The sequence below is a fragment of the Symphalangus syndactylus genome, chromosome 8 (genome assembly GCF_028878055.3).
Source record: "Symphalangus syndactylus isolate Jambi chromosome 8, NHGRI_mSymSyn1-v2.1_pri, whole genome shotgun sequence".
Classification (NCBI taxonomy): domain Eukaryota; kingdom Metazoa; phylum Chordata; class Mammalia; order Primates; family Hylobatidae; genus Symphalangus; species Symphalangus syndactylus.
This window is the reverse complement of record NC_072430.2, coordinates 13,052,454-13,076,708: the sequence shown is the minus strand read 5'-3', so window position 1 is coordinate 13,076,708 and position 24,255 is coordinate 13,052,454. Positions and strand designations below refer to the sequence as shown.

Sequence of the window (24,255 nt, the reverse complement as noted above, 5' to 3'; positions counted from 1 at the left end):
ATGAACCAATGGAGAAAGAAACAAGTTCTAATAACATTCTCAAGGTTTGCTTACAAGAAAAAGAATTTGGAGAACTGTTAGATGAAGAGTTTTTTTGTTACTGCTCATTTAGGTCCATTGTAACAACTTTTGATTTGGGATGGTATAAGACTAAAGGATAGTTTAGGGTAAGAAATAGAACTTCAGCATTGATAGTCTGTGTTCCCTCCTCCTTTTTTCAGATAGCTGTAGATTAGAGATTCTTATTTCCCCTTTAAAATTGAGGCATAATTTGCAGAGAAATGTACAGATCTGAATTATAGTGCAGTGAGCGTTGATGAATTGATACACCTATGTGACCACACCGCTACTAGGATAACAGTATTTCCATCACCACAGGAAGTTCCCATAGATACAACCGCCCTTCTGATTACTTTCACCATAGATTTGTTTTGTTTTGAGACAGAGTCTTGCTCTGTTACCTAGACTGGAGTGCAGTGGCGTGATCTCGGCTCACTGCAGCCTCCGCCTCCCAGGTTCAAGCAATTCTCCTGCCTCAGCCTCCCAAGTAGCTGGGACTACAGGCTCATGCCAGCATGCCTGGCTAATTTTTGTATTTTTAGTAGAGACAGGGTTTCACCATGTTGGTCAGACTGGTCTCGAACTCCTGAGCGCAAGTGATCTGCCTGCCTTGGCCCCAAAAAATGCTGGGATTACAGGCGTGAGCCACTGTGACCAGCCTATAGATTAGTTTTGATTGTTGTAAAAGTTCATATAAATGGAATCCTATAGTATGTACTGTTTTGTATCAGGCTGCTTTTGCTCAATATAATGTTTGTTTGAGGTTTATGTTATAGCAGCACAAAACAGACCAAGATACACGTTTAAGTCAATAATTTGTTCTTTTGTTTTCTATTGTATAAATATACCAGTTTCTTGGCTGGGCATGGCGGCTCATGCCTGTAATCCCAGCACTTTGGGAGGCTAAGGTGGGTGGGTCACCTGAGGGCAGGAGTTCGAGACCAGCCTGACCAACATGGTGACACCTCGTCTCCTAAAAATACAAAAATTTGCCAGACGTGGTGGTGACCGGCCCCTGTAATCACAGCTACTCCAGAGGCTGAGGTAGGAGAATTGCTTGAACTCGGGAGGCAGAGGTTGCAGTGAGCTGAGATTGTGCCACTGCACTGCAGTCTGGGTGACAGAGCAAGACTCTGTCTCAAACCACACATACACACACACACACACACACACACACACACACACACACTTCTTCTTTATTGTACTGATGGGCATTGGATTGTTTTCACTTTTTACCTATTATGAATAAAATTTCTGTGAACAAGTCTGTAGATAGATATTTTTGTTTCTCTTGGATAAATACTGAGGAGTTGTGGGATTACTGGGTCATTGAGCAAGTGGTTGTTTAATCTTGTAAGAAACTACCAAATTTTCTAAAGCGGTTGTAATACTTACATTCCGTGCTAGTTGGACCTTTTCTCTCTCAGCCATCAATCCACGCTTCTTTGCCGTCTGGCATCCTGGAGCTAGACTGTAAACATTTCTTCTTTCCCAGCTGATGCAATGTTAGGCGTTTTGCCGGCAGAGGGCACTGGAGGGACACTGCAGGAGGAGCGGAGCTTCTCTTCCTGTTTCTGGTGCTTCTTGCCAGCAGGTGGCCTCCCAGCACGCCTCAGCAATAAGCAGTTTCCTGCCCCGAGGCCCAGCCTTTGCACCTCTGGCCATTCCGTGGCCTCAGCCACTCTCTCTCCGAAGAGTCTCATTCTGGGTGTGGGAGCAGGGCTGTTCCAAGTTTCCTCCTCCCATGGGTGTTGTCCTTGATCCTAGAGGCTGCTGCACATCTTCTCTTCCTATGTTCTTTAGACATGCTTCTACCCTTCTCAGTAGTTAATTTCCTTTAACTAAACATTTATTTTTATTTTTTTAGCGATAGGGTCTTGCTCTGTCACCCAGGCTGGAGTCCAGTGGTGCGATTCACTTCTTTGGTTCAAGTGATCCTCCTGCCTCAGCCCCCTGAGTAGCTGGGACCACAGGTGTGCACCACCACACCCAGCTAGTTTTTAATTTTTGTAGAGAAAAGTTTTCTCTGCCTTGGCCTCCTGGTGCTAAGTTTATAGTCATGAGCCGCTACACCTGGTCCCCCAATTTTTTATGTTAAAATTTGCTCATAGCTTCCTTTGTGAAGTATCTGCTCAAGTCTTGTGCCCTGTTTGGGGGGAGTTGTTTGTATTTTTATTGAGTTGTGGGAATTCTTTAGTCAGAATGCAAGTCCTTTGTCCGGTATATGTCTTGTGAACATTTTCTTCTAGTCTGTCCTTGCCTGCTCACTTTTTTTATTGTGGCAGAAAACATAAAAATTTACCATCTCAACTATTTTTAAGTGCACTGTTCAGTCGTGTTAAGTATATTCACATTGTTGTGAAAGGGATCCTGGAACTTTTTCATCTTGCACATCTGAAACTCTGCACCTATGAAGCAACTTCTCAGTCCCTCCTCCTCTCAGCCCTGGCAACCATCATTCCACTTCTGTCTCCTATGTGTTTGGCTCCTCATAGAGTCAGTCTGTTTTGTGCTGCTGTAACAGAATACCTGAGACCGGGTAACTTATAAACGACAGAGATTTATTTCTCACAGTTCTGGAGGCTGGAAGTCCAAGATCAAGGAGGTGGCATCTGGTGTCTGGTGAGGATCTGGGCTTCTGCTTCCAAGATGGCACCTTAAAGTCTGTGTTCTCACGTGGCAGACGGGGAAAAAAGACCAAACTCCCTCAGTCAGGTCGTTTTATAGTGGCATTAACTCATTCACGAGGGCACGCCCTCATGACCTAAACGTCTCCTAAAAGGCCCCACTTCCAAACACGGTTGCATTGGGGATTAAGTTTCCAACAAGTGAGTTTTGGGGGATACATTCAGACCACAGCATCTAGTACCCCATGTAAGTGGGATCCTATTGTATAGAAGGTCTCTGATTTACGACGGTTGAACTGAACGATTTTTTGACTTATGATGGGTTTATTAGAACATAATCCCATTGTAAACATCTGTATTTGTCTTTCTGTGATTGGCTTATTTCACTTAGCGTACCCTGTGTTGTAGCCCGTGGCAGGATTTCCTTCCCTTTTTTTTTTTTTTTGTGAGACAGAGTCTCGCTCTGTCGCCCAGGCTGGAGTGCAGTGGCGTGATCTCTGCTCACTGCAAGCTCTGCCTCCCGGGTTCACGCCATTCTCCTGCCTCAGCCTCCCCAGTAGCTGGGACTACAGGTGCCCACCACCACATCCAGCTAATTTTTTTGTATTTTTAGTAGAGATGGGGTTTCACTGTGTTAGCCAGGATGGTCTCGATCTCCTGACCTCATGATTCGCCTGCCTCGGCCTCCCAAAGTGCTGGGATTACAAGTGTCAGCCACCGTGCCCGGCCAATTTCCTTCCTTTTCTATGGAGATACCACTTTGGTTATCCACTCATCTGTGGATGGACACAGGTTGCTTCTACCTCTTGGCTTTTGTGAGCAGTGCTGCTATGAACGTGGGTGTGCAAGCATATCTTCGAGACCTTCCTTTCCAAGCTTTTGTCTCTGTTCTCAAATGGAATTGCTGGACCCTGTGGTAGTTCTAATTTTAATTTATTGAGGAGCCTCTACTGTTTCCCATAGTGGCCATATCATTTTATAATCCCACCAGCAGTGCACCAGAATTCCAGTGTCTCCACATCCTTGCAAACACTTATTTTCTGTGCAAACGGACGTGAAACTGGATTTTCAGGGGGCTGTGATGGGCTGGACTGTCTCCCTTAGATTCGAATGTTGAAGTCCGCCACACCCCAGTGTCTTAGAATGCAACTGTATTTGGAGGTAGACTTTAAAGAGATGGTTGAATTAAAATAAGACCCCAAATTCAATATGACTGGTATGTCTATAAAAAGAGAAGGTCTGGACATCTGGAGATACATTAGGGATGAGTGACTGCTCGGAGGAAAGACCCTGTGAGGCACAGCAAGAAGGCAATGTCTGCTTGCCCAGGAGACACCAACCCGTGACACCCTGACCTTAGACTTCCACCCCCCAGAACTTTGAGAGGTAGACCTCCTTGCACTGTAAATCACTCATTCTGTTACTGCAGTCCCAGAAAACTAACACAGACCTTTGCTGGGCAGAATGCCTTTGCTTCTCTGCAGACAAGATTACTTTTGCACTATTGCACTATTGCTATCAAAATAATTATATGGGGCTGGGCGTGGCGGCTCACACCTGTAATCCCAACACTTAGGGAGGCCGAGGTGGGTGGATCACCTGAGGTCAGGAGTTTGAGACCAGCCTGGTCAACATGGTGAAACCCCGTCTCTACTAAAAATACAAAAAAAAAAAAAAAAAAAAAAAGTTAGCTTGGTGTGGTGTGCACCTGTAATTCCAGCTATTCGGGGGGCTGAGACAAGACAATTGCTTGAACCTGGGAGGCAGAGGTTGCAGTGAGCCAAGATCTTGCTACTGCCCTCCAGGCAACAGAATAATAGTAATTTTTATTATGGAATCAGTGTCAAATGCTGGCGCCTTCTGGGGGCAACACACAGTTTCCCACCAAAGTGCATCAGTGCCCCAGGCAGTCAAGGTGCCAGGAGATGAGGAGGCTGTGGATCTTCTCTCCACCTGGGAGCAAGCCTGCAGCTTGGGACCCTCCTGGGACCCTGCACCCGCCACTGCCCTGCCCTCCTGGGCTCTCGTGGGAGTGAAGCAGGGTGGGCGCTGTAGGAGTTAAAGAAAGAGGAAAGAAACATGAAAAGCGGCTCGACAAAGACAGGTTTATTTTGGAGAATAAACCTGAGAGGGACTTCTGGCCGATTTTGATCAGGAGCGTTCTCTCGTACAAACTAAGGATCTTTAAGGGTTTAGGAAGCGGAGAGCTTATCGCAGGCTCGGAATGTTTCTGTGTGAGGGAAAGTTTATTGCGGGCTTGGAATGTTTCTGGTCGGAGGGGAGGTTATCTCGAGGTTGGCATGTTTCTGGTTGGAGATGTTATTTGTGGTTTATGGTCGTGCTGACATTAGCTATTAGGCTGATATGTTTTGGGCTGGATTTAGGCAGCTTTTTAATCAAAGGGAACTTAAAATGGCGGTGTTTGTCCAAGACGGCCATACTCCTGCTCTGTCCCGCTCCAGCCCTGGGGGGCCCCTCGGGCTCTTCTCTTGGATGGTGTGTGAATGGGCACATGTGGAGGGGCTGGTCCAGCTCTGCCTGCCTCTGGCCATCCAAAGGAGGGACAGCAGGGCCTGGGCAGCATTGCCAGCCTTGGAGCACCGGGGCTGTGGAGGCTGCTTGAGAGGACACAGAGCCCCCTCTGTGCTCAGGTCGTGGAGGGCCTCGGGCACTACGGCCTGCCAGGCACCACCTGTCACAGCTACTCAAACACCCAGGGCCACCACGGAGGGCCGATGGCCGCAGGGTGGCTCAGGACCCGCCCCACCCCTGTTCCTGCCTTTCTGGCTGCCACCTAGTCCCTGGACAGGCGCTCCCCACCCCCAAGCAGGCCCCACCCAATCTCCTGCCCAGGCAGGAGCTCCCCCTGCCGCCCTCACAGACCTCACTTCTTCCTACACGTTTCCAAGGCAGCGCCCCGCCCCGCACCCTGACAGGCCCCGCCCCCACCCCGCCAGGCCCCGCCTCTCTCTCCGACCCTGGACAGTCCCCGGGACCCACCCCGCCCCCAGGTCCTGCCCCCGCCCGCCTCCTCGGGGCCTCCCACCCTCCTGGGCGGAGTCCTCCCGCCCCCTCCCCGTGGGTGCCCCCGCCGGCCCCGCCCTCCCAGGCTGCCCCCGGCGCCCCGGGCCTCCTCCCCGCAGTCCCTGAGTCCCGCAGGCCCCGCGTCCCCGCTGCACCCCCTGTCCACTCCGGTGGTCCCTGGTCTGGCATGGCGCGCGCGGTGGGGCCCGAGCGGAGGCTGCTGGCCGTCTACACCGGCGGCACCATTGGCATGCGGAGTGAGCTCGGAGGTGAGTCCGAGACCCAGCGCCCTGGGCAGGGTAGGCCTCTGGACCTGGCCGCTACCGGGATCCTCGGACCCTCCTGTATCCACGGGGGTCGTTGGGGAGTCAGATCCGCGCCTGGATGGGGGGTGCGGGCTGGGGTCGCTCTCCTTCGGTTCCGGCCACTAGCGTCCCGGCGCGTGGAGCCCCCACCTGGACAGAGGAGGTCGCGGTGGGTTCTCTCCGTCGCGGTGCTCCCGGGAGCGCCCTGCGACCCTGGGACCAGGCCCCTGTGTTGCCGCTGCGCCTCTGAGGGCCAGCGACCTGGAGCCCTGAAATATGGGGCGGGAGGGCCCCAGGGCATTGGCCTGCCTCTCCTGCCCTGGACACACAAGTCGAGAAGGCTTAGGAGGCTGCAAGGACCCCTCACCTGCGATACCCGCGAGGGTGTCCCCATCACCTGAGTCCCCTGGGGTCCTGGTCAGGCAGCAGTGGCTGGCACAATACTGGGGCTACCTGGTATCTGCAGGGACGCACGTGTTCACACCCGAGTTGGCCTCAGAGCCCTGCTTCCTCTGCCCCTGCGTGGACCTGGTTGACCAGAGACCAGCGACTGCATCTGGACTGAGTTCTGCCTGGGTGGGGTCAGGGTCTGGGACAGGCACCGAGCTCTGTGGTACTCCAGCACAGTGCTGCCAGCCTGGGCTGGGCACAGGAAGGATGGTAGCTTGGGGAGCCTGAGGCCACCAGGATGGGGAGAGGACAGTTGCACTGGAGCCTCCAGAATGCCCGGGTGTTCCCCAGGAGGGCAGGACATTGCCTGGGGCCCCCACGTGGGCTCTGCTGTGAGGTTGGGTGTTTCCTCCCTCGGGGCCAGAACAGCCCCCTCGCCCCATCTTGAACCTCTTTGCGACCCTCCGTGGGCTGCTGCTTGCCTTTCCCTCAGGAGCCCTTTCCACTCCTCCTCCTCCCACTCCCTGCTACCCTGGCCCCTCCCCACACTCCTGCTAGTGTCCAGTGCAGCTCTCCCTCCTGAGACGGCTGGGACCCTCTCCGGCTCTGCCAGAGCCCCAGGGCCTCCCCTGGCATGACCAGAACATTCTCTTGTCCCTTGCGCATCTGCCAACCACTTCCCCGCCTCTCCTTTCCCCACCCCCTCTCACGGCCTATTCCCTGGCAGCTGCCCCTCCTGGCCACCACTTTCCGCTGAAGTGGCCGCTTAGAAGCCCCCAGCACTCTGTCGGTGCTCTCAGATTCCACCCACCGCACCGTGGCCAGTGCAGACCCCTCTGGAGGCCCAGGAGACAAAACCTAGTGGGGCTCGTCCACGAGGGACTCAGGCCCCAGGAACGTGGCTGTCCAGGCTGCCGGGAGCCTCCTCTGTACTTCTCTCTCTGCCTGTGAATGGAACAAAGTTATTCACAGCTTGGCAAACACCCCTGTGTGACACTCCACTGACACAGAGTGACATAGTTCCTATGCTTGGCCCTCACAATCTAGAGAGAGAGGCTGCCATTGAAGGGATAGCACACATTAAGGAGCTAGTCCCAGGGGCAGGATCTGCCAGGGCCCTGCAGGGGCTGTGGGCTGATAACAGGGTCTGGACCCGGTGGGTGGCGTGGAGTTTTGAGGCGGCCCAGGGAGGGCTTCTCTGAGGACACAAGACCTGCAGGACAAAGGTGGGAGAGGGCCAGGCCAGGAGCGGCCCTGCAAGGTGCAGGAAAGAGGAGTGGGGAGCCCAGCAGGGCCGGAGCCTGCCAGAGCTGCCCCCGAGTGGGGACAGGACCTGGGGACTCTGTCTGGGGCCTCTTCCGACGCCCCTGACGCTACCCCTTCAGGCTTGGTGTGTGGCCAACTGCAATTTCATTGAGCTCAACACATAGTTCTCGAGTGGTCTGAGCTGCAGGGGCAGGTGGACTCTCTCTGCAACCCCACCACATGCCCGTCTCCCTTGGCTCGCCGCAGCAGCCTGTGGGTGCACTCACACACGTGCACCACATTTCTGAAAGAGGCTGTGAGGTCCTGTGTCTGGGTGGGAAACAAGAAACTTTGAGGCTGGAAACTGGGTGTGTGGGGCGTCAGTCTTCAGACCTGAAGCAGCCTTCTGAGATCCCTCGGTGCTCTGTGCACTGGGGTCCTGGTTTGTGCTCAGCAGCCCGTCCTCGTGTGGCTGCGAGGTCACCCCCAGCTGTTGCTAGCTGACCCATGTGGGGCATCCACTTCCAGGAACCCGCAGGAATGGGCTCCCCCAACCCCTCGTGAGGTTGGAGCAGCCAGACTGTCAGGCGTCAATGATTTACTCCCTCTACACTGCTGACGTGGGCTCTGGCCTTCCCTGGGGAGGTGAGAGGGGAGTGGTGGCTTTGCCACAGTAAAGCTGTTTGATTGTCACTGTTGGAACGGCTTCTGCGCCTGCTGGTAAACAGTGACCTGTGGGTGGAACGCTGCACACCTGGAGCCCTACCAGAGTTCAGGGAGGGCAGAGGTGATGCCAGCGGGGACGCCCCTTGACCCATCCCTTCTCTGAGTTCATTGAAGCTATCACAGGTCAAGGGGCATAGTGAATCCAAACACGGCTGATAACCCCAAGCCCAAGCTGGCATCAGTGGCCACGTTCCGTACACTCAGGAAACTTGAAGCCTTCCTGTGTCAAACTGGGAACCCCACCTGTAGGGACCAGCCCCACAGGGTCGGTGGGTCTCTACCCGTGTACGGCGACGAGAGAGTGTGGAAATAAAGACACAAGACAAAGAGATAAAAGAAAAGGCAGCTGGGCCCGGGGGACCACTACCACCAATGCGCGGAGACCGGTAGTGGCCCCGAATATCTGGCTGCGCTGTTATTTATTGTATACAAAGCAAAAGGGGCAGGGTAAAGAGTGTGAGTCTTCTCCAATGATAGGTAAGGTCACGTGGGTCACGTGTCCACTGGACAGGGGGCCCTTCCCTGCCTGGCATCCGAGACAGAGAGAGAGAGAGAAAAGAGAAAGACAGCTTACGCCATTATTTCTACATATCAGAGACTTTTAGTACTTTCACTAATTTACTACTGCTATCTAGAAAGCAGAGCCAGGTGCACAGGATGGAACATGAAGGCGGACTAGGAGCGTGACCACTGAAGCACAGCATCACAGGGAGACGGTTAGGCCTCCGGATAACTGCGGGAAAGCCTGACTGGTGTCAGGCCCTCCACAAGAGGTGGAGGAGCAGAGTCTTCTCTAAACTCCCCTGGGGAAAAGGAGACTCCCTTTCCCGGTCTGCCAAGTAGCGGGTGTTGTTCCTTGACACCTTTTGCTACCGCTAGACCACGGTCCGCCTGGCAACGGGCATCTTCCCAGATGCTGGCGTCACCGCTAGACCAAGGAGCCCTCTGGTGGCCCTGTCCGGGCATAACAGAAGGCTCGCACTCTTGTCTTCTGGTCACACCTCACTATGTCCCCTCAGCTCCTATCCCTGTATGGCCTGGTTTTTCCTAGGTTATGATTATAGAGCAGGGATTATTATAATATTGGGATAAAGAGTAATTACTACCAACTAACGATTAATGATATTCATATATAATCATATATAAGATCTATATCTGGTATGACTATTCTCGTTTTATATTTTATTATACTGGAACAGCTCATGTCCTCGGTCTCTTGCCTCGGCGCCTGGGTGGCTTGCCGCCCACACCCACCTGCTTGCCGGCCTGTCCCAAAGTCCCTCCTGAGCCCAGCTCCTTGCAGGCACAGCAGGGAGGGCAGAGCTTTGGGGCCAGGCAGCTGAGAGAACCTCCCTGCCAGCTGCTGGGACCAGCTGCCACACGGGTCCCAGCAGCCGAGACTGTCGGTGGAGTGATGCCCATGGCTTCTTGGTCACTGCAGTGGCGTTTGTGCCCTTGGCCTGGACCTCCTTCCTGAATGGGTGCTACACGTTCACAAGGTTCTAATCCTAAGCTTGACTTCACTGGTGACAGTGGGGCCCATTGTCTTAGAGAGCAAAGCCTCCCTTCCAGGTGTTTGGCAGGGGGCTGAGGAGTTTCCGAGTCACCAGCAAACTCAGGCACCTGCCTGGATGGGCCAAGGAAGAGGTTCCAGGCAGGGCCGGAGGGTTCAGGTTCTGCAGCCCTTGAAGCTTTTGGAGGGCCCTCATTGAAAAAAGTAATACAAGTTACAAAATCAGAGTTAGGTGTAAAAGTCAGTGTTTATTTATTTTTTATTTATTTTTATTTTATTGAGACAGTCTCACTCTGTCGCCCAGACAGGAGTGCAGTGGCGTGATCTCAGCTCACTGCAAGCTCCGCCTCCCGGGTTCACACCATTCTCCTGCCTCAGCCTCCTGAGTAGGTGGGACTACAGGTGCCTGCCACCGTGCCTGGCGGAAAGCTGTTGTTTATTTAAAATAACAAAAGAAATTGCCCCGGCTGACTGGGCGTGGTGGCCCACACCTGTAATCCCAGCACTTTGGGAGGCTGAGGTGGGCAGATCACTTGAGGTCAGGAGTTCAAGACCAGCCATGGACAACATGGTGAAACCCCGTCTCTACTAAAAATACAAAAAAAAAATTAGCCAGATGTGGTGGTGGGCGCCTGTGGTCCCAGCTACTGGGGTGGCTGAGGCATGAGAATCTCTTGAACCCAGGAGGTGGAGGTTGCAGTGAGCAGAGATCGTGCCACTGCACTCCAGCCTGGGTGACAGAGCGAGACCCTGTCTCAAACAAACAAAAAAACCTGATGCCACTACATACCTGTTAGAATGGCTGCTGACGTACAACACGTTGACTGCGGGGTGAGTGCTGGAGCCCCAGAATTGGAAAGTGATCCACTCGCAGGTTGGTAAGAAAACTTTACTGGCGACAGTATAGGTTTGAAAAAGGAACGTTTGGCCAGACATGGTGGCTCAGGCCTGTAATTCCAACACTTTGGGAGGCCAAGGCGGGTGGATCACTTGCCTGGCTAACATGGCGAAACCCTGTCTCTACTAAAAATAAAAAATTAGCCAGGTGTGGTGGTGCATGCCTATAATCCTGGCTACTTGGGAGGCTGAAGCAAGAGAATTGCTTGAGCCCTGGGGGTGGAGGTTGCAGTGAGTCGAGATGGTGTCACTGTACTCCGGCCTGGGCAACAGAGCAAGACTCTGTCTCAAAAAAAAAAAAAAAAAAAAAGAAAAAGAAAAAAAAGAAAGAAATTGGCCAGGCTGGTTTTGAACTCCTGGACTCAAATGATCTTCCTGCATCAGCCTCCCAAAATTCTGGGATTACAGGTGTGAGCCATAAAAACCACTGCAAAAGCACATATGCAGTGTTTTGCTCGAGAGAAGAGGACACCAAGAGAGTTTAGTCTTGTCTTTGGCTGATTTCGCCTGTGGCGCCCACACATCCCCCCAGCAGGGACAGCAGGGCCCATATCCACGCCTACCACTCTGTAGCATTCCTGGAAGTTTCTGGAAGCTGTTCCCCCACATGAGTCAGCAGCAGCTGGAGGTGACCTTGCACAATGTGAGCATGTCCCACAAAACCAAACCAGATGTGCCCCCTCCACCTTCCCCATAAGACACCCCAGCTTCACCTGCTGTGATGAGTGGAGAGTGACTTTTCCTTTCCTGTGGCCACTGTGCCGGGCGGCTGAACATCACAGAAGTTCATTCTTGGTTCTGGAGGCCGAGGCCTCAGAGGGGTTTCCCTGGGCTGAGCCAGGGTGCTGCTGGGCACCGCTCCCTCCTGAGGCTCTGCGGGAGGAGCCGCCCCTGCCACCTCCACTGTCTGGTGGCTGCCGCAATCCTTGGCTTGTGGCCGCATCACTCCAGTCATCCAGGCCAGCATCTCCAAGGGCCGCTCTGCCCTGTCGTCATATGGCCTTCCCCTCCCCATGCCCTGTGGCCTCCCACCTGTGAGGAAACACGAGAGGGTGTTTAGGGCCCACCTGGATTGTCCAGGGCCACCTCCCGCCCCATGACCCCTAATATCACATCCGTAAAGACACTTCCATATGAAGTGACACCCACAGGTACCGGGGATTGGGATGTGAACATCTTTTTTATTTTTATGTATTTATTTAATTTTTTGAGACAGAGTCTCATTCTGTCACCCAGGCTGGAGTGCAGTGGTGCGATCTTGGCTCACTGCAACCTCTGCCTGCCAGATTCAAGTGATTCTCCCGCCTCAACCTCCCAAGTAGCTGAGATTACAGGCACCTGCCATCACGCCCAGTTAATTTTTGTATTTTTCGTAAAGATGGGGTTTCACCAGGTTGGCCAGGCTGGTCTTGAATTCCAGACCTCAAGCAATCTGCCACCTTGGCCACCCAAAGTGCTGGGATTCCAGGCCTGAGCCACCGTGCGTGGCCCTGGGATGTGGACATCTTCTAGGATGCTTTTTCAACCCACCACACATGAGACGGGGACACTTGGACACCGGTGTGGGGTGGACCCTGAGCCCCCCAGATGCCCAGGGTCTGAGGTTGGGTCCTTGGGGTTCACAAGGCTGGTGAGTCCAGACCTTTGTTCCGGCAGCCCGTGTCCTGGCTGTGCTCTGGGTGCCTCGGAGGGCAGACGGGCAGACAAACGTGTGGGCTCCGCCTCCCCCATCTGCTGGCTGAACCCTACTCATGGGGTGATTTTGTCAGTGGCTGCACCTCAGCCGACCTGCATCGTCCAGTCCTCTGGCAAATGTCCCCGGGGCTCCACGGGTCCTTGTGTAAGGCCAGAGGAGGATCACAGGTGCCATAAACCACGGGGCCAAGGGGCTGGTGTCCCGGGGCCGGTGACTTAACAGGCAGAGATATGGAGACCAGGCTGAGCCCAGCAGTGGAGGGCGATGGCAGGGAGGGGTGCGGCTGGGGGGATATTAGAGGGGGCTGCTTTAACTCGCCAAGTTTGGGGTTAATTTGTGAACCAGTGATAGGAGATGGGTACGGCTGCAGAGGGCAAGGGGGGAAAGCAGGTGACCATGGCCGGGATCTGCAGGATAGGATGGGGCATTGCAGCTGGGGGAGGGAAGGGAGGGCCAGGAGGGAGCTTTGGGGCTGGCTGGAGGCCCTGGAGGGGTGGCTGAGGGGTCAGGGCTTTATACTGAGCAGCTGGCCCCAGGGAATGAGTGGTGTGGCCAGGTCTCTATTTAAGGGATAGAACTGAGATGCAGAGGCTACAGGAAGGTGGCAGAGCTGCTGGGGGTGGGGCCAACCCATCTGTGCACTTGCTGTGTGCTAGGCCCTTCGGGTCGGGGAGCTGGGGAAGGGGACCTGGGCTGGACCCTGAGGGAGTCACACAGTCCGTGCCCTTTGGGAGCTCGAGGGCCAGTGAGGGAGAATGTGGGAATAGCACTACAGCCTGGGCATCTGGGAGGGCTTCCTGGGGGTGGTGCCCCAATCTGGGCCTTGAGGCACCTACTGGGTGAGAAGTGGGGATGAGGCAGGACTTCCAGGCAGAGCCCACAGCACATCCACAGTGAGGCAAAGGCCTTGATGGGGAGTGTGGACTAAGCATTTGGAGAAGGGGGTGGGAGCAGGGGCAGGGCCTGGGCGGAGCAGCTGGAGACCTGGGCAGAGCTCCTGGGGCCGTCCAGGTGCGAAATGAGGAATCACCATGGGCTCCAAGGCAGGAAGCCATGGCTTCCAAACGCGGGTCAGCGGCCTGCCCTCTGAGGGGTCCCAGGGGCAGCCATAGCCCTTCTTCCCAGCCTCTGACTGTCATAAGACCGGAGCCCCATCCCACCAGCTCTGGTCCTGCCCCTCAGTGAGGGAGGAGGCGGCCATGGCTGCCAGCCCCTGACCCCAGCATCCACCTGGACTCTGCCTGCAGTGCTCGTGCCCGGGACAGGCCTGGCTGCCATCCTGAGGACACTGCCCATGTTTCATGACGAGGAGCACGCCCGAACCCGCGGCCTCTCTGAGGACACCCTGGTGCTGCCGTGAGTGTGGGCTCCTCCCGGTCCCGGGCAGGGCATGGCTGCAGGGGGCCACCGATCCCGAGGCTGGGCACTGCTGGCCAGGCCCACGTGAGCCATTTGCTCACCCCTATCTCTAACATCCCCTCAGATTACAAGGCTTTAGGACTGACCAGCAGCCACCTTCTACCAGAGCCTGAACCTCTGAGGGTGCCCCCGTGCCTGGTCCCACCTTCCCTCCCACCCTCCTCCCACACCCCCAGCCAGGCTGGTTCGGCAAGTGTGATGAGGGCGCCCCGTCTAGGGACCCTGTGTATCAGGAGCCGGCTGGCCCAGGTGGCCTTGCCCCCAGCATAGAGATCCTTCCATTTCTCAGCTCTGGGCCCAGCTCCCTGATGTCCCCCACAGCTGGGGGTGAGCTGGGAGTTGCCCTTGTGGTGGCTGACCGCCACAGCTGCTGCAGGTGCAGGCGAGCCTCCTGTAAGCATCCTCTCCTGCCTGGGCATGGGCTGGTCCCAGCCCCCCTCTCTAAGCTGGTGTGGGAAGAAGACTGCTGGGAGTGGCCCATCCTGACCCACATCCTTGCCTCTGGGGGGGGCTCCAGGTGGAAGCGGGGCTGGGCCCTGTACCTGGGATGCTGAGAACTTGCTATGTGCAGAGCCCTTGGCGGAGGGCACCCAGCTCTGCCAGAGGGGAACAGAGCGGGTCAGGGCATTTAGAGCAGGAGGAGGTGCAGAGCGGGAGCCTGCTGTTCCGCCTCCTTCTGTTTCTGTCCCGCAGCCCCGCCAGCCACAACCAGAGGATCCTCTACACTGTGCTGGAGTGCCAGCCCCTCTTCGACTCCAGTGACATGACCATCGCTGAGTGGGTTCGCGTTGCCCAGACCATCGAGGTAGTGGAGCTGGGGAATGCTGGGTGGGGCTGTGGTGTGTGGGTGGGGCTGAGGAGTGCTGGGTGGGGCTGTGGTGTCTGGGTGGGGCTGTGGTGTGTGGGTGGGGCTGTGGAGAGTGGGGAGGGCTGTTGGGTGTGAGTGGGACTAGGGAGCATGGGGGGGAATGGGGAGTGTGGGCGGGGCTTGGGGTGTGGGTGGGGCTGTGGGTGTGGGCTGGGCTGTGTTGTGTGGGCAGGGCTGTGTTTTGTGGGTGGGGCTGTGTTGTGAGTGGGGCTGTAGGGTGTGGGTAGGGCTATGTTGTGTGGGTGGGGCTATGAGTGTGGGCGGGGCTGTGGGTATGGGCGGGGCTGTGGGTATGGGCGGGGCTGTGGGTATGGGCGGGGCTGTGGGTATGGGCGGGGCTGTGGGTATGGGCGGGGCTGGTGGATGGGCAGTGGCCGGCAGAAACACTCTGGGACAGGTGAGGAGCTGCAGGGTCTGGCGTGGAGTCGGCCTGCCCAGCCTGGGGCCTGGGAGCATCTGGGGATGGCAGCTTCAGGAAAGGGCAGGGTCCACATGTCAGAGCTGTGGGCAAGGCTCTGAGTTCCTCTCCCCCATGCAAGCTGGGTGTGGGCGTATAGGGCCAAGTCGGCTTCCCAGATGAGGACACAGCGGGAACAGCTGTCTTAGCCTGTCCCAGTTAGTATCTGGGGCGTGGTGTGTGATGCTACCTCGAGGGCCAACAAGCTCCTTGTGTGTGTTTGGTAACCTGCTCACTGCCCTCTGTCCGTCCCCCGCCCAGTTGGAGTCTTAGTGGATTTAGGACTACAGCACCTCTCGAAGACTGCTGTGGTTTACAGCGACCTGTGTGCTCACCCTGCAGGCAGAACCATCCCCCGCCCCATCAGCTTTTCTTCTCCATTCTCCCCCATCACAACACGCTCCCCTGTTACCTAAGCTGCCTCCCCTGGTAGGAGGCCTCCTGCCCCCTCCAGTCCCAATTCTCACCTGCTTCCCTTACAAACCCCGTGCTCCCCTGAGTGGGAACATCTAGGCTTGCCCTTCTCAGCAGCGGGGTGGCAGGCAGCACCACCCAGGACAGGACCCTCCATCTGTGGCCGGCAGCCCTCACCGGGGCAAGGTCTGACTGCTTTTTGAGGCCCACGAAGGTGCCCTGCGGTCTTTGCTGCAGGGACCAGCCCCGGACAGCCTCACCAAGGTCTTCTCAGCTCAGGTGGCCTAGCCTGCCGTCTTGCCGCGAGTGGCCAGCAGAGGGCGCCCTTCCCCTCCTTGGCCTCCGCCCCTCTGCAGTTCCCAGGCATGCAGGGCTGGGTCTTTTAATGGCCCACCGGGCAGGCCCAGGCTTAGTAAGGGGCCCTGGGCTCTCGGAACAGTGCCCTGGCAGCCGCAGCCTGGGCCAGCCACCCTCCAGGGGGTGGTGGCCAGAGGACGTCCCTGCATGGCCAGCTTCACTGCTGTCCTTCAGTGTCCTGCCCCGGCCACCCAGGTCCAGATCCAGGCAACCTCCAGGATCACCTGCTGGCTCCCGGCCATGGCTGTGCCTTGACCCTGCAGGGGTCCTTGTGCCCACTGTTGTGTTCTTGCCTGACCTGCGGTCTGGGCTTCGAGGCTCATGCACCACCACAGCCCCCTGCTGCCATGGAGAGGCGCTCTCCCGCCCTTGGGGAGTGTGCAGAGGCCCCTCGGAGGGACTCATTCTCGAGTGCTCTGAGGGGAGCCTCAGCGTGGTGGGTGCACCTGAGTGACATGGAAGCCTCGGGGCAGGGAGAGCGTGGGAGTCCCAGGACTCCACACCAGGGGCTAATCTTCCAGAGAGGGACTTCCAGGCCAGGGTCCCACGGGCGCCTCCTGAGTCCTCCCCTCTGCATCTGGACCCTCTCCCCCATGCCGCACCCTCCCCCACACCTGCTCACTGAGGGGCTGGCCTGCCTGAGCATGCGCCTCCTGCAGAGGCACTACGAGCAGTACCACGGCTTTGTGGTCATCCACGGCACTGACACCATGGCCTTTGCTGCCTCGATGCTGTCCTTCATGCTGGGGAACCTGCAGAAGACCGTCATCCTCACTGGGGCCCAGGTAACCCCAGGGGCCCCGGGATCCTAGGAATAGGGGCTTCCTGAGGCCACAGGGCAAGTCAGCACTGTGGGCGGCTGCTGCGGGACCCCGGGCTTCCTGCTCAGCCCAGCAGCTCCTGAGGTGGCTGCTGCAGGGCCCGTGCTGGGGCTCGAGAATGCTCAGGTCCTGCCCGGGTGCCACCTGCCCCACGGGAGGGGGGGTCATCTCCAGCACCACCTGCCCCACGGGAGGGGGGGTCATCTCCTGCACCACCTGCCCCACGGGAGGGGGGTCATCTCCTGCACCACCTGCCCCATGGGAGGGGGGTCATCTCCAGCACCACCTGCCCCACGGGAGGGGGGTCATCTCCTGCACCACCTGCCCCACGGGAGGGGGGGTCATCTCCAGCACCACCTGCCCCACGGGAGGGGGGGTCATCTCCAGCACCACCTGCCCCACGGGAGGGGGGTCATCTCCTGCACCACCTGCCCCATGGGAGGGGGGTCATCTCCAGCACCACCTGCCCCGCGGGAGGCGGGGGTCATCTCCTGCTGGTGGCCCCGGGAGCTGTGAGGCCCTGGAGCACCCAGAGCCAGGCCCACCTTGGCCCTGGGGGTGCCAGGCATCCCTTCCTCTCCTCCTGATGCTTCCTGGCGGCTGCTGCCCTCCTCTCCATCTGGCGCAGCAGGGTGGCTGTGCACAGAGCAGCACCGGGAGGCCCGGCTGCGTCCCTGCCTTTGTTCCTCTCTTTGCTCCGCCCACTGTGGTTCTAGGCGATGCCATCCTGGGGGCCCTGGCACATGATTTCCCTGCCTCTCTCACCATAACCCAGCACCAATCCCATAAGCCAAGGCCAGTAGAGCGTTCTGGAAAACTGGATTTGAGGGGAGGTGGCAGGGGAGGTTGGCTAGAGGCTGACTAGGGTCCCTGTTGCCTGCGGGTGGCGATGGGCACCTGAGCCCCTTGGGACCCTTTCCCATGGCCGAGGCTAAGGTCTCGTATGGGAAACTGGTACCTGTGTCCCTTTGAGCTTGCTGGGGAGGCGGCTCAGCCACCCCACCTTGCTTGCCCAGCGCTGTCTCCCTTGTCCCTCCAGGGTCTCCCCAGGGCCCACCGCACACACCTGTTAGTGGTGGAGCAGCGCCTCCTGCCCCAGAACTCGAGAAGGAGGGACAGGGCTCCAGCTGGTTCTCCTCTTCCCAGACCTTCCCGAGCCCTGTGGGAGCGGAATGTCCCGTGGGCCTCTCTAAGGGATCGAGGGCACAGTTATGAGCACTGCAGGCCCCAGGAACGTTCACATGCGTGTTTTCCTCGCCCTGATGTTGGCCTGTGCCGGGACACCCTTATCCCTGTTATACCTGTGGGGAAACTGAGGCTTATGGGCCAGGGGCGCACCCACAGCCACGTACCACGTGAGGGCTGAGCCAGGGAGGACCCAGGGCCCAGGACTGCCACCCCTGCCAGGGCTCTCTCCCTCCAGAGGCTCTGCACTGACCACATCCCAGCTGCCCCCTCCTGAAGACCCTGGCCTCCGCATGGCCACCTGCGCCCTCCTGGGACGCGCTGCTCAGTCAACCGCAGGGCACAGTCACCCATGCTACACACGGGCAGCTGCGGGAGGGGCTGAACTAAGCCTGGCATCCCGAAGCAGTTCCTTTCTGTCACAGCCCACCCACCCCTCACCCCCACCACCCTCCTTCCAGCCCACAGTTCTGCTGGGATAGCGAGGGAGCTGGGCAGGGTGGCTGCGGTGGGAGGCCTGTGATGCGTTCTCCAGTATGGGGACCGGCTGGCCCCTGCTGCCAGCACTGGGCTCTTGGACCTGTAGAGGGAGCTGGTGGGTGGGTTGAGGCCCTGGGTGCAGGCTGGCATGGTCTGCAGCGACAGCTGTTGGTGGGTGGGTTGAGGCCCTGGGTGCAGGCTAGCATGGTCCGCAGGGGCAGCTGTTGTTGGCGGCCTTGGAGACGGACTTACTGCCCAGCTCCTCTGAGTGCCCTGTTCCCCCAAGGCACCCATCTCCAGGCTGCCTGCATCTCTTTCCAAGCCTGCCTGACCTTCTCTTTCCCACACCCCACCTGGGGCTCCTGGGCTGGGCCTGGGTTTACGTGGAGAGATGAGCCAGACATCCCAGGCTTCTGGGCTTCCCAGGCCTCAGCTCCTCTGTGGCCTCTCCCCCAGGTGCCCATCCATGCCCTGTGGAGCGATGGCCGTGAGAACCTGCTGGGGGCATTGCTCATGGCCGGCCAGTATGTGATCCCAGAGGTACCTGCCTGGCACACGTGGAGGCGGGGCAGGTGGGGCGGGGGCGGGAGCCCGGAGAGCAGCCAGGAAACAAAGTCCCCCCGGCCCCCTCCCCAGACGCCACTGCCAATAGCTGGGTGCACTGCCTTCTAGATCTTATGTTGTGGATATTTACATTAGAGATACGTATGGAAGTTTTACATCAGAGATATGTATGGAAGTTTCTGTAAAAATAGGTTGCAGCCAGCAGGGCTTTGAAGGGTGTCACTTTCCCACCTCCATGTCTTTCCCCTTTTCATGTGGCGTCCCAGGGAGATGTGGGCAAAGACCTCCCCCACCCTGGGGCAGGGGCTTTACCCAAGGCTCTTGAGCAGCTTGACTACAGCTCGGACACTGGGTCCCGAGCAGGGGCCTCAGGGACTCCCGTTCACTGTGGCAGGGGTCTCCAGCATCAGCTGTGCTTGCTGCATCTTTGGGATGAGTTCCCAGGGCTCTCTAAGAAGCAGGGGTGGGGGCAGTGGGCAAGTGGGAAGGGAAGGAAGTACAGTACCCTCTTGCCACCCAGCCACCTGCACGCCTGAGGCCCTGGGGTCCCCAGGCCCCTGCAGGCTCCACTTAGCCCGGGGGTAGGTGGCAGGGCAGGAAAGGGCCCGAGAGGGGCAGTACCTGCACCCAGGAGGGTCTCTGCCTGCGGTGGGTGGGGTTACAATCCCGCCTCCCCCTGGGTCTGGGCACCCCATTAATGGCAGGGAGGAAGCTGGAGGGCAGAGGGGTTGGGGACAGTGTGGCCGCTGCTCTGAACTCTGTCGCTCCCTTCCCGCAGGTCTGCCTCTTCTTCCAGAATCAGCTGTTTCGGGGCAACCGGACGACCAAGGTGGACGCTCGGAGGTTCGCGGCCTTCTGCTCCCCGAACCTGCCGCCTCTGGCCACAGTGGGTGCTGACATCACAAGTAAGCCCCACAAGAGCAGGGCCAGGTGCCTGCCCAGTGCTGGTGCTGGGCGAGGGGCCGCTGCAGGGAGCTCGTGGCTGGGACTCGGCAGAATTTGAGAGCACCGTGCTTGGTTCTGACTTGCCCTGGCTTGGTTCTGCCCTGGGCTGTGGAGAAGCCAGGGCTGCGTGGACAGGGCTGTTGCGTGGCCACAGAGGTGGGGGCCTCCGCAGGTCCCTGCAGGCTCAGAGGCAGGAGGCATAGAAGAGAGGTTTGGGACATCTGGTCCTGCCCAACCCCTGGCCCCAGGCCTAGGAGGTCCTCAGTGGCCACCTGGCTCTGCCGCACGTCTGTGCGCCGAGGCCTCATCCCCAGGAGTTTCAGGGAGTCTTTTCTGTCCTCTGGTTCTGGCGGGCAGCCCAGCCATCCTTGTGGGGCTGACTCGAGTGGTCCTGTGTCCTGAGGCTTCCCCATGCGGGGGGACCCAGCCCGCCCCCGGCCCTGGCTGTAGGAGCAGCCTTGGAGCTTGTTCTCAGAGACCGGTGCCCTGCCAGACTCACCTGAGACGCAGGGCCACTCCAATGGCCTGCCCGGAAGTCACTCCCTGGCCTACTGTCTCTCTGTCTGGGGTGTGCTGCTGGGGGAGCCCCTGCTTCCTGGACTCTACCTGGCCCCTGCCTGCTCCAGGTTCACGCCCGGCATGGCCAGTCCTTCTGACCCCACCCCAGCACCCCTCCCTGAGGCGGCAGGAGCGTCCCCTCTCTCCTGCGCGATGCATCCTGCCTGTCCTGGCCCCCTGCTGTTTCGAGGCAGCCCCAAACCTGCCCTGTGTCTCATCCTGACTGACGGAGGTGGGGTCCAGCCTGGGGGAGGCTCCAGGGCTTGGCAGCACTGGCCTTCCTTTGGGGGCATTTGACACCTCGCCCGGGGCTGGGTGGGGTTGCCTGCCCAGGACCAAAGCAGCTGTTCCTGTCTGGGGGGGTGGGGTGGAGGTACCCCCTCACCCACGCTGGGCTTCTGTCCAGGCCTGGGCCATGGCGGGCTGGTGGGTCAAGCCCACAAGGTCACTGGACGCCTGAGGAGGCACTTCCTAGGGAATCTCCCAGTGCAGCAGAGGCTCCCCACTCCCCCATTTGAAGGAGGAGCAGACCCTCCTGGAGAAAGGGTTGGGCTATGGGCTGCTAGGGCGCAGCTTCCCGGGAGATTTCCCAGACACAGGCAAGGACCCTGGAAGCTCCGGGGCCTGGCATGAGGGGGCCCTGGGAAGGGTCTGGCAGGGCAGGGGCCTTCCTGGAGCATCCACCAGAAGCTGGGGGACAGGAGGGGCTCTGGGCATGTCTGGCTGTGGGGCCATCTGCAGAAACGGGTGGAGGCAGATGATTCCAAAAGCCCCCGGCATCTTTGGCTCTCAAGACAAGGCATGCGTGTGGGAGCCTGGGCTCAGTGGCTGACTTGCTTGTTGCCCCAGGGCCCCTCAGCAGGACAGGACAGAGGAAACTGCCTGGTTCGACAGGTGAGAAACGGAGGCAGAGAGAGGCAGGCTCCCACAGGGAGGCACCGACTCAAGCCTGCACGCTGTTTCCTGTCCTGGGGTCACACCCTGTCCCTTCTTCCTGCTGCTCCCTCGAGCACCTTCTAGGGAGTGTGAGGCCCAGAACACATCAGTGTGTCTACCATGTGTGCAGCACACCGGCTCTCAGGGGCTTGAGCAGGGGTCCACTTGCTCACCGAGGGCCAGAACTGCCCGCAAGGCTTCTTGGAGGAGGTGGCTTGTGAGCTGGTGCTGGTAGGGTACTGGCTTGCTTGCCCATGCTGGATGCTGGCACTTGGCCCCTCCAGCCCAGGGAGAAGGAGCAGCAAGAGGTGTGGGCAGTGCCCTGCAGGCCCGGCTCCCCCATGGGGCCTGATTCACACCTCATCTGGGGCTCAGGAGTGGAGCTTCTGCTGGTGGGTGGACCCCGCCCCGGCAGTGCACAGAGGACCGTGCTCCGGATTCCAGGGACTCCGCCAGCACCGGGTGCTAAGCCCGGGCAGGCCACGAGGCTCAAGACACACTGGCCTCAGGCCCAGGGCCACGGAGCAGCTCTTGGGCACAGCACTAAGGCTGGTCTGGGCGGGAGGCTGCCCTGGCCCCAGCCCCGCACCCCTGAGTGTTTCCCACGTGCGTGTGGGTGTGGGAACCTGATGCCAGGCTGCCGGGCCGGTTCTGGCACCTGGTGTTGAGAAACCTCAGGCCTTGCCCAGGGCGTGGCTGCTGGGGCCCCTGGGGAGGGGCACGGGTTGGCAGTGTGCACCCTCAGCCTCTCTGAGCCAGCTGGGGGTAGCAGTGCCAGCCTGGGCCGGGATGCCAGCCGCCAGCACCCTGTTGAGGGCTTGTCCTGGGCTTTTTACCTACTGTCTGGGAAGTCGGCGGCTGGGCTGGTCCGGGAGTCATGGGCGGGCTTGGTGCTCCTGTCCACAGTCGGCTCGGCGCCAAGGGGTGGGGGGGGTGTGGGGGAGGCTGGAGGAGGCCCTGCTGGCCCTGTCCATTCCATGTGTCTCAGGAGACGACACTGTCACCCCCAGGCAAATCCTGCACCCTTACCCTTCTGTGCTGAACCCTAGCCCTGGCCCACTCTGCTAGGGCCCTTGGAGCAGAGGAGGGTGGAGAAGGGGACATGGCTGTGGGGTCAGGCCAGGCCTGTCACTCACCAGCCATGGGTCCTTACACTGGGTCACCCCAACGCAGAGCCCCAGAGCCCTCCTCTGTGCACTGGGAGAAGCCACCTCCCTCCCAGACATGTCCCAGCCGCCCCAGCTGTGCTGCATCCAGCTTTGAGGCCGCAGACTACACCCTTCGGCTCTTGTGCTAAGCTCCCGTATCTGTAAAACAGGGCCATAGCCCCTCTTGGGGGTAAGGGGCTGAGCCAGCAGGCCTCGCCTGGCCATGGAGCCACCAGCTCCTCTCTGCCCCCGGGCGTGGGGTCACGATTCCCCTGGCCTCCAGCAGGCCCGGGCAGGAAGGACTGGGATCCCAGGGGTGGCCTCCACAGACTCTCGGGAGGCGGGAGGTCAGTGCGGGGTGGGCGTGGACCCTCTTTGTCTCTGTGTAGCCCCCTCTCAGCCATAACTCTGCCGGTGGCAGCGGTGCCCCCTCCTTCCCTGTGCTGACACCTTATCTGCTTGTCCAGCTGAGACACACGCCCTCAGCTAAAGGGCATCTCATGCTGCCATCGTGTGGGGCTGACTGATGCTGTGGGCTCTGGTGGGGGTGGAGGACTCACTGCCGGGGCTCCGCTCCCCGCCGTCATCCGCAGCACCCCACATCTCCCCGCTTCAGCTCCACCATGCCAGGAAAGTCCTTTTTATCGCATGCAAGCTGCTCTGGCGGAAGCGGCTGGAGACACGTGGGTGACATCTCCCTGTGGGCAGGAGGAAGAGCCCCGTGTGGGGGTCCTCCTGCCCCGGTTCCTGTCCCAGCACCGTGCCAGGCTCTCCAGGCGCCCAGGCCCTTCCGCACCCCTGGGCCTTGGTTTCCCTGGGCTGGGCTCCCCAGCCTCCAGGGTGTTTACTGCCCTGGGCAGGCTCTGACACTGCACAGTGCGGTGGGAGTCCCTGGTGTCCAGCCCTGCTCTGCTGGAGGCTGCCATGAGTGTGGAGAGGGGCAGAGGGAATGGACCCCATCCTTGGCGCTGGCCTCTGAGGGTTTGGGGGCTGGGCCTGCAGCATCAGCCTCCCATCCCCACCCACAGTGGAGCGGGAAGGTCGGCAGAACCCTGGGGGCTCGAGTGCTGCCAGAGTGGCAGCCTTCAGCTCGAGGACAGGCTTGTCCTCTGGGGAGCCCCTCTGCATGGACGGGGCACTGACCCCAAATGTCCATCCCTCCCCACTTCACCTGGAGCCTGCACCTCCACCATCACCCACCCTGGGTGTGGGGAGGGGGTGATGGGCGCACATTAGGATTTTGGGGTGAACTGGACGGAGGCCTTCTCTCCCCAGAGGTGAGGGGTCCGAAAGTCCATTTGTTCACTCATTCAACCACTGACTCGGTGGGCAGTGGGCACAGTGGGTACCCGGCAAAGGGCAGAGGAGGCTGGCTGGTTCGACGATGCTGCCCCACGCCTGTGACCCAGTGCAGTGACTGCTGGTGGCTCCCCAGCTGGGCACGCCTGCCCTCCTCACCTCTGTGCTCGCCTGATGCCCCCATGCAGCCTGCAATACACAGCCGGGCCTCCATCTCTGCAGGACCCTCCTGCCCCCTCGCCTGGCCAGTGGAGATTCCCTGGGCTTCACCCTTGAAACTGTGTTGCCCATTGCTCGACCATCGGTCTCTCGCTGGTCAAT

At 58.9% G+C, this 24,255-nt stretch overlaps 1 protein-coding gene across 2 annotated transcripts in view; it reads left to right on the top strand.

Moving 5' to 3' along the window:
- Nucleotides 1-5,828: 5,828 nt before the first annotated feature.
- ASPG (asparaginase) overlaps nucleotides 5,829-24,255 on the top strand; it is a 30,994-nt gene continuing 12,567 nt past the window's right edge. For both annotated transcript variants that reach the window (XM_055291383.1, XM_055291384.1), the window contains exons 1-6: nucleotides 5,829-5,980; nucleotides 13,731-13,839; nucleotides 14,596-14,707; nucleotides 16,658-16,783; nucleotides 18,941-19,024; nucleotides 19,827-19,953. In XM_055291383.1, coding sequence (XP_055147358.1) covers nucleotides 5,899-5,980; nucleotides 13,731-13,839; nucleotides 14,596-14,707; nucleotides 16,658-16,783; nucleotides 18,941-19,024; nucleotides 19,827-19,953 — 640 coding nt within the window. In that variant the 5' untranslated portion in view covers nucleotides 5,829-5,898. The remainder of the gene's footprint in view (nucleotides 5,981-13,730; nucleotides 13,840-14,595; nucleotides 14,708-16,657; nucleotides 16,784-18,940; nucleotides 19,025-19,826; nucleotides 19,954-24,255) is intronic.